The 10,097-nt window shown below is 36.7% G+C and overlaps 1 protein-coding gene across 1 annotated transcript in view; it reads left to right on the forward strand.

The window, feature by feature from the left end:
* TMEM68 (transmembrane protein 68) overlaps positions 1–7,884 on the forward strand; it is a gene marked incomplete at its 5' end in the record, with an annotated part of 28,072 nt that extends 20,188 nt beyond the window's left edge. Inside the window, 2 exons of the mRNA XM_017861647.1 lie at positions 2,891–3,054; positions 6,413–7,884. Of these exons, the coding sequence (XP_017717136.1) occupies positions 2,891–3,054; positions 6,413–6,499 (251 nt within the window). The remainder of the gene's footprint in view (positions 1–2,890; positions 3,055–6,412) is intronic.
* Between the last annotated feature and the right edge of the window lie 2,213 nt (positions 7,885–10,097).

The raw sequence follows: 10,097 nt of genomic DNA on the forward strand, positions 1-10,097 counted from the left end.
AGATAATGAATCTTCTTTGTGATTCTATATTCACTTTTTTTAGTTCCGATTCATATGTTTTTTAATTACAACGTAATTTTTAAACTATTTGGGCTGTTGAGTCCTACAAGGAAGTCTTTTGAATTATTATCTTTAGAAAATTGATATACTGTTAAGACGTTTTTCGTTTAAAGTCCAAATGATAACTAGTTTTAAGTAATGGCAGTTCTTAATGCTCTATTTTTGTTGAGAGTATCATATACATACTGAAGTTCTTCAAATGGGCTTTTAAAAACTTTACAGTGAGGCTGGGTGCGGTGGCTCATGCCTGTAATCCCAGCACTTTGGGAGGCCGAGGTGGGAGGATCACCTGAGGTCAAGGGGTTGAGACCAGCCTGGCCAACATGGAGAAACCCCATCTCTACTAAAAATACAAAATTAGCTGGGCATGGTGGCGGGTGCCTGTAATCCCAGCTACTTGGGAAGCTAAGGCAGGAGAATCACTTGAACCCAGGAGGTGAGGGTTGTGGTGAGCCAAGATTGTGCCATTGCACTCCAGCCTGGGCAACAAGAGTGAAACTCTGTCTCAAAAAAAAAAAAACAAAAAAAAAACTTCACAGTGAATTAGCTAGTTTATTGTTTTAAACCATGGTGACAAGGTTTAGAATACATTTACAAAGTATCCCAACAGTCTCGTTCACTCACCCCAGAAGTTACAGCTTTAAAAATGGATGACAATATGATATTGAACTAAGATGAACTACCTAAGGAAATAGCATATTTGTTATCTTTGGTTTGTCACTTCTTGTTCTTTTTAAAAATATTTTGCACCATAATACATTTACACTGGAACGTTCTTTTTACCTATCCTTTATTTATCGATTTTAAAAATCAGATTTTAATATAGTTATAGCAATGTTAATGATTGGGTGTGCTCATGGAATACTATGCAGCCATAAAAAAGGATGAGTTCGTGTCCTTTGTAGGGAGATGGATGAAGCTGGAATCCATCATTCTCAGCAAACTATCCCAAGGACAAAAAACCAAACACTGCATGTTCTCACTCATAGATGGGAATTGAACAATGAGAATACTTGGACACAGGAAGGGGAACATCACACACTGGGGCCTGTCATGGGGTGGGGGGAGGGGGTGATAGCATTAGGAGATATACGTAACATAAATGACAAGTTAATGGGTGCAGCACACCAACATGGCACATGTATACATATGTAACAAACCTGCACGTTGTGCACATGTACCCTGGAACTTAAAGTATAATAATAAAAAAATGATTAGGTGTGCTTTTTCTTTGCAATACCTGTTTTCTTATTTTGAAATATTCAGCTTATTGTACCCTATGGTTTGCATATTATATTTAATTGATTATATTACATATTCCTAGCATTATTTGCTTTGTTTTGCTTTTTATCCTAGCACTATTATTATTAGTGTTCCTATCCACTTACAAGTCCCCTTCTGAAGAGCTTTAAACTGCCCTTGTTTCTTATATGTATAACATTGCCATTTTGTTGGTACTGCATTCTGTTTTTTAAGTCTTACTTTTTTCCCTTTTTATCAGATTTAAAGTGGAAAGGAAGATTGATGAGATCTTTAACTTTCATGGTGGATTTATTTCATCTATCTATCTATTTATGTATTTTGAGACAGAGTCTCTCTCTGTTACCCACACTGGAGTGTGGTGGCATGATCTCGGCTCACTGCAACCTTCACCTCTCAGGTTCCAGTGATTCTCCTACCTCAGCCTCCAGAGTAGCTGGGACTACAGGCATGTGCCAGCACGCCTGGCTAATTTTTATATTTTTAGCAGAGACAAAGTTTTGCCATGTTGGCCAGGCTGGTCTTGAACTCTTGACCTCATGTGATCCACCACCCTTCAGTCTTCCAAAGTGTTGGGATTACAGGTGTGAGCCACTATGCTCGGCTTATTTCTTCTAATTTTTTCCTGGCTAATTTATTTAGAATTTAGTGGCAAATCAGAAATTATTCCAGAAGTTTTGTTTATTTATTCATTTTGCCTGTGCTTTTTTTTTTTTTCACTTTTTTTCACTTTAAAGTTGAATATTCCAAAAACTAGTATCTAGTGATTTTGTGTGTGTGTGTGTGTGTGTCCTGTAGGATAGGGTGTATTCTGTGTTTTGATGTGTAAGCAATACTTTCAACTTTTGGTACAATCCATGACTGTGTGTTCCATATGGCCTGCCTATTTTGGATTCCTATGATGATATTTTAGATTTTAAAAAAATTTAGTCCATCAGTTTATTTTACATTATTACCACTTTTATTTAATCCTGATAAATTTCATATTTGGTCATTAGTATTAGTAGTTATTTGCTTTGATGTGTTTTTCCTAATTTATAATAATGTTTTGTCTTTACCTAGTTTATTTTGCATTATAGTCTCATATTTACATAAATTTATTCTTCCTTTTTTTGGTCTTTTATTTATCGAAGTTACTTATTTGTGAGTCTCTAGACTTTTTCACCTCTAGTAGTTTGGTAGCAGTTTAACCTTTGTTTTGCAATAATAGTAACTTGTTTGCCTTTTAAATTACTGTATTTTATTTTATTTTTTCATTTTTTACTTATTTTGTTAAATTTCTATACTTTTAAAAGCTCATTAAAAAATAATTAATAGACTTTTTTGGGGGGCATTTTTAGGTTTATAGAAAGTACAGAGAGTTCTCATAAATCTCCTCACCACCCCCCAGTTTCTCCTATTTTTAATATCTTGCATTGGTGTGATATATTTGTTATAATTGATGAAAACTCTTCTTTTAAAAAATTGTATGAATTGCCAAGAAATGATACTTTTTGCCACCTTCCTGTAAGTTCTACATAATTAATTTGAAAGTTTACAATTACATGATCAGAATACTTAACAAGTTAAGATGATTGTGTTTACTCTAAAACAGGGTTATTTAGGTGGCTTTATGAAAAATTCCGCTATCCATTTGCTCCAATGTATGGAGGTTTTCCAGTGAAGTTACGGACCTATTTAGGTGACCCCATTCCGTATGACCCAAAAATAACAGCGGAAGAATTAGCTGAAAAGGTAAATTGCTTTTCTTTTTTAGTTTTAGGACAGATTTTATTTTCAATTATTATATTTTGAATGTCGCCGATTTATTTTTATATTCTACAAGCATGTCTAGGTCATTGGTTCTCAACCAGAGGTGATTGTACCCCCTAGGGAACATTTGCTAATCTCTGGAGACTTACTGTCACTACAGGCAGGAGTTGGGGTGTGAGGGGGTGCTACAGACATTTAATGGGTGGGGACCAGGGATAGAATTTATGGTAACCTATAGGATAGGAATATATTTCTATGCATAGGATTTTGGAAATATTGGACTGGAGTTTGGGAGAAAGTCAGAATTAATGATGGAGATTTCAGTCATTTGCACTGAGACAGTTACTTAAGCCATGAGCTTTATAAGGCAGGTGAGAGAGAAAGAAAAGTGCTGAGAACAGACTGCAGGAGATATAGCACTGAAGGAGAAGGCCAAGGAAGAAGTGCCAGAGCTGACTGAAAGGGAACTGGCAGAGAGGTAAGAGAACAAGTAAATTTGTGTGACAGAAGTCAGCAGGTAAGGTTTTAGTAAAAAATGGGAATGGTCAGTAATACTAGTTTTTGAAAAGAGATGAAGGAAGATGAAGAGGAGAAAAGCCTACCCACCTTGTAATTATACTTTCAGAGAGCATAAAACTATAAAAAAAAAAAAAATCCAACAAATGTCATGTTCTCTTTTTCTTTTTTACCCTATTCTTGTTAAATGCAATAAATGTCATGTTAACTGAATCACTTAGAAAATGGGATGAATGGGCCATGCTTGGTGGCCCACACTTGTAATCAGATCACCTTGGGAGGCTGAGGTGGGAAGACCTGAGGCCAGGAGGTCAAGGTTACAGTGAACTATGATTGTGCCACTGCATGCCAGCCTGGGCAACAGAGTAAGACACTGTCACTCAAAAAGTAAAATGGGATGAATGTATTTTGATTATGATTTTTATATAGTCTTTGGTGTATGTATAGTTTGATTTATTTTGAAAATATAAATTATGGTAAAAACACATATTATGGTAAAACATATGGTAAACACATAATATGGTAAAACATAGTAAAACAAATTATTCTGAAAACACGTACATGTACTGTCTTAACCATTTTAAAGCATACAGTTCAGTACTATTAAGTACATTCACATTGTTGAGCAACAGATCTCTAGAATTTTTTCTTCTTGCAAAATGGACTATACCTATTGAACACCAACTTCCCATTTCCTCTTCCTCCAGCTCCTAGCAACCAACATTCTCCTTTTCTAAGACTTTGACCACTTTAGATACCTCATATGAGTGAAATCACATGGTGTTTGTCTTTTTGTGATTGACTTATTTCAGTTAACATAATGTCTTCAAGGTTCATCTATGTTGTATCATGTGATGGGATTTCCCTCTTTTCTTTCTTTCCTTTTTGATACAGTCTTACTCTGTAACCCTGACTGCAGTGCAGTGGTGCAATCTCGACCCACTGCAACCTTTGTCTCCCAGATTCAAGTGATTCTTGTACCTCAGCCTCCCAAATAGCTGGAATTACAGACACGCGCCACCAGTTTGTACTTCTTTACTTGGTACAAGTCTATACTTTTTTGCTTTATATACTCAAAGTCTATGCTTTTTTACTTGGTATTTAACTCCTTTCATGATTTAATTGAAATTAATTTTAAAGCCTTACCTCACCCACCTTTTGAATACCTGAAACTCCAGCCAAACTGGCTAACTCGCCATTCCTTACAGTGGTTTTCCTGTTCTCTTTTCTCCTCATGCTCCTTCCTTTACCATTATTAGAATATTATGGGTCCTTGGAGACCCGCACCAAACAGTACCCTGTTCATGTGTCCTCCCCTGCTCACTGCCCACCCAGTGGGTTCTCAGGTCTGAACTTCTGAACACTTTCTTTTCATACTTCAGATGATACGCATCACCAATGATCTCACATTTTAGTTACTTTGTACTTGATTCTTCCTTTTAAGTTATGAGCTCCTTGAGATTAGAGACTTGTTTCACTAATATTATGATTTCCAAAGCACCTAATATTTTTTGAATGAATGAATAAAATTCTAGAGGTACACTTAATACACATCACAGAACATAACCTATGTGCCAGTCACTATGTTAAGTACCTGAAGATGTCCCTTCAGTTTCATGTAATCCTTATAACTGTGTGAAGTAGTTCTCATTTTACAGGTATGAAAACTGTGGTTTAGAGGGGCATTTTTTTGTTTGTTTGTTTTGCTTTGTTTTGAGATGAAGTTTCATTCTTGTTGCCCAGGCTAGATTGCAATGGTGCAATCTTGGCTCACTGCAACCTCCACCTCCTATGTTGAAGTGATTCTCCTGCCTCAGCCTCCCAAGTAGCTGGGATTACAGGCATGTGCCACCATGCCTGATAATTTTGTGTTTTTAGTAGAGATGGGGTTTCACCATGTTGGTCAGGCTGCTCTCGAACTCCTGTCCTCAGGTGATCCACCCACCTCAGCCTCCCAAAGTCCTAGGATTACAGGTGTGAGCCACCATGCCCAGCCAAAGGGGTGTATTTTTAAAGTACATCTTTGGCCTAGTGTTTATTAATCTTCTTTAAAGGTTAAAGTCTAAAAAAGTATATATGTGTGTACCATGAACTATGTAAATACATATATCAGAATTTTAAATAGCCATAAACCAATTTAAAAATAAAAATTGGCCAGGCATAATGACTCATGCCTGTAATCCCAGCACCTTGGGAGGCCAAGGCAGGAGGATCTCTTGAGTCCAGGAGTTCGAGACCAGCCTAAGCAACACAGTGAGACCCTGATATAATTGTTCAGTATATATGGTGATAAAAGAAAACATACATTAGTGTTTACTAATAGCTGGAAAGAACTAAGTCTTCCATTTGCCTACCTGAAAATTTTCTACTTTTTTTCCTTTTAATTTTTTTTCTTTAAGTCCCCTTTAATGTTTATCATATACAAGGCATTGCTGTGCTTAATGCTGGAGAAATACTAAGACGTATCTTAAGGAGCTTACAGTCTGCTATAGAAAAAAGACCCGTGTACAACAACAATAATTCAAGGCTTAATAAAATAAGTATAAGAAATGTGCTGCAGCCAGGCACGGTTTCCCATGCCTGTAATCCCAGCACACTGGAAGGCCAAGGTGGAAGTATTGCTTGGGCCCAGGAGTTTGAGAACAGCCTGGGAAACATAGTGAAACCCCATCTCTATAAAAAAAAAAAAAAAAAAAGAAAAGAAAAAAGAAAAATATATATGCTTCGGGTATACTGAGAAGGAAAGCATTAATTCTTAGGGGTGACGGGAGGTAAATCAATCTATATTAAGATCTACTAACAATAACTTTTATTTTCTTAATAGACGAAGAATGCTGTTCAAGCTTTGATTGATAAGCATCAAAGAATACCAGGAAACATTATGAGTGCTTTGTTAGAACGTTTTCATTGATAATAAAGGGTCAACTAGAAGATGATTTCATACATTTATATTTATATTAAGTGTTTGTATCTAAGGTACTGTCTTCTGAATTTTGTAGGTCCTATAATTAGTATTTTTTTAAAAAATCATGTTAGTAAGCATCTTTCACAGAATTCATTGGTTTAAAATTGTATTGTCAAATTTGTTTTTGCTATTGTGTCAAATACTAACAAATTACACACCTAATAATTCAGAAAAATGTTTTATTTGTAAATTCCTAATAATGTATGCTAAACATATAGATTCTTAAAGTTAAGTTTATTAATAACAGCAGTTTAGGTTAAACAAACATTCCTGGATAATGCATTAAATTTCTGTATCTGTTGCCCTGACCTGATTTTGATAGATGGCATAAGCTAGGGGTTAGTATAGTTGTTTAAATTAGAAAAAAAGTGCTGTTTTCTGCGCCTCATTCCCTTAATGACCTTGGGCAAGTCATGTAATGTTTTTGTGCCTCAACAATTCACTTTTTAAAAACATGATCGTATGGTGAATGATATTATTTTGTTATTTATATTTGCTGTGATTGATAACTATTGAACCAAAATTATAATTAATTTAAACAATGTCAAAATCCTTTAGGAGTTATGTATATATTTTCTCCATTATGTGTTTAAATTATGTCTTCAGATATCATATCCAGTTGCCAAGCACAATGAAAAAGATGTATTATTTTTTAAATTGAATAAAAAAGAAATTAGGAAAATAAAATTTCTTATTATTTTAGTATGATATTTTTAACAAGAGTCTATAAGCAAACAATATAGGGTGTGCTGTGCATTGTCACCCCTATACTATGGTCTTAATAACGCCAGTTAAAAATCACTGTTGTGCTCTGCATTTTGTGTGTTAGAAGCTGATTCTAAGCTGAGGAAAGCAGAGTTCTCTACTTTTGCTCACTATTGAGGCTTACCCAGTTTGACTCTGCGGCCAATTAAGTGGTTTATTGCTTCAATAAAAATATACTTGAATGATAAATTTATTTATTTTGTTTTGTTTTGTTTTATTTAGAGATGGGGTTTTGCCGTGTTGGCCAGGCTGATCTCGAACTCCTGACCTTAGGTGATCCACCCGCCTCAGCCTCCCAAATTGCTGGGATTACAGGTGTGAGCCACGATGCCTGGCCTGAATGATAAATATATGTGAACACAGAGCCCAATGAAAATTAATGATTTTCAATTTGTCTTTTGAAAATGAATTTAAGTATTATTTAAACAGAAAAGTGTCAGAAATCAAATACAGTATCTCCCTCTCCCTTTTTTAAATGTTAAATTACTAGAGTTTTGTATAGCTTTTGTATTGTGTGTATTTATGATATGTGAAATGTGTATAAAATTAAACAATGTGAAAATAAACCTGAGTTGCAGTTAATTTTCTTGTGAAATTACATGTGACATTTTTAAAATCTTTTTTTTTTTCTTTTCTGAGATGGAATCTTGCTCTGTCTGTTGCCCAGGCTGGAGTGCAGTGGCGCTGTCTTGGCTCGCTGCAACCTCCGCCTCCAAGGTTCAAGCAATGCTCCTGCCTCAGCCTCCTGAGTAGCTGGGATTACACAAGTGCGCCACCACACCTGGCTAATTTTTGTATTTTTAATAGAGACAGGGTTTCATCATGTTGGCCAGGCTGGTCTTGAACTCCTGGCCTCAGGTGATCCGCCCACCTCAGGCTCCAAAAGTGCTGGGATTACAGGTATGAGCCACTGTGCTCACCCTAATCATTTTAAATTGATTTTTTTTTTTGTACTCTTTACACATTTCTCACCTAGAATCATATTCTTTTATCTAACCACAATGAAGAAACCTCACTTTCCAGTATAATAAATATATTTTAATTTTGTGGTCAATGAGAAGAGTCAATTAATAATTACTTGCAGTTTCTTCCCCCCAGCAGTGAGAAGTGTTTGGTTCAAAATTGATGAAATATTTCAGAATGAATGAATAAATGATCATAAAATGAATGAGAAATTTGTTTTGGGTCAACTATTGAGTTTTAACGACTGAAGTTAGCCAGGAGTGGTCGCGTGAACCTGTAGTCCAGCTACTTGGAAAGCTGAGGCAGGAGGAATGCTTGAGCCCAGGCGTTTGAGGCTGCAGTGAGTCGCAATTGTGCCACTGCACAGCCTGGGTGATAGAGCAAGCCCCTGGTTCTGTTCATAAAGACTAAAGAAAGAACAGCATTTATTGCTAATGTGGCAAAAGCTATTATTTTTACAATATTTAAGTTTTACTGCTTTAGTTAAAACTTTTTTTTTTTTTTTTTGAGACAGAGTTTTGCTCTTGTTGCCCAGGCTGGAGTGCAATGGCATGATCTCGGCTCACCGCAACCTCTGCCTCCCAAGTTCAAGCAATTCTCCTGCCTCAGCCTCCCAAGTAGCTGGGATTACAGGCATGTGCCACCACGCCCAGCTGATTTTGTATTTTTAGTAGAGACGGGGTTTCTCCATGTTGGTCAGGCTGGTCTTGAACTCCCGACCTCAGGTGATCCGCCTGCCTCGGCCTCCTCAAGTGCTGGGATTACAGGCATGAGCCACCGTGCCCGGCAATTAAAACTTTTTTTTTTTTTAAACCCTGATATTCAGACTAACATCAGTGCTTCAGATCTTTATCTTTGCTATTTGAGTTTAATTCCCATTTATAAGAGTCAGAGAATATGACTAAATATAGAAATATGGCTGGGCATGATGGCACACACCTGTAATCCCAGCCCTTTGGGAGGATTGCTTGAGGCCAGGAGTTTGAGACCACCTGGGCAACATAACAAGACTCCTTATCAAATAAGTTTTTTTTTTTTTTTTTTTAAATCTGGGTGCAGTGGCTCACACCTGTCATCCTAACACTTTGGGAGGCTGAGGCAGCTGGGTCACTTGAGCCCAGGAATTCAAGACCAGCCTGAGTGAAACCCTGTCTCTACAAAAAAAAACCCACAAAAATCAGCTGGGCATGGTGGCACACACCTGCAGTTACAGCTACCTGGGGGGCTGAGGTGGAAGGTTGAGCCTGCAGAGATGAGGGCTGCAGTGAGCAATGATTGTGCCACTGCACTCCAGCCTCAGCAATAGAATGAGACCCTGTCTCAAAAAAAAGAGAAAAATTAAAAGAAACATAAGTAATGGAAAGAAGGTGTATTAGGGGTTTTTTTCATAATTTTTCTTTCCCTTCTTATCACTTCTATTCATGTGTCTTGACCCTTTTTTGAGGAGTGTTCACAGTCAGAACCTGATGCAAGCATGAAGAGCCTCTCTCCAGAAGCGTAAACGTGGCCCACTTATGGGAAGTTTTCTTACTTTTTTAAAAACTTTCATTCTGAAACAATTCGAAGCTTACAGAAAAGTTGCAATTATAGTGCAGAGTACTCCCATATACTCTTCACCCAGATTAACCAACGTAACATGTCACATTTGTTTTATTCTTTTCACACTCCTGTTGCCCTCGCTGTCTCCACATATATATCTATACTTTTTCTCCTGGATCATCTGATAGTAAATTGCAAATACCATGCCCCTTACTGTTACCTGGACTGTGAGATCATCCATTTATAAAACCACAAGACAATGATTAAAAATAAATCA

The sequence above is a fragment of the Rhinopithecus bieti genome, unplaced genomic scaffold (genome assembly GCF_001698545.2).
Source record: "Rhinopithecus bieti isolate Rb0 unplaced genomic scaffold, ASM169854v2 scaffold_62033, whole genome shotgun sequence".
NCBI classification, from domain to species: Eukaryota; Metazoa; Chordata; class Mammalia; order Primates; family Cercopithecidae; genus Rhinopithecus; species Rhinopithecus bieti.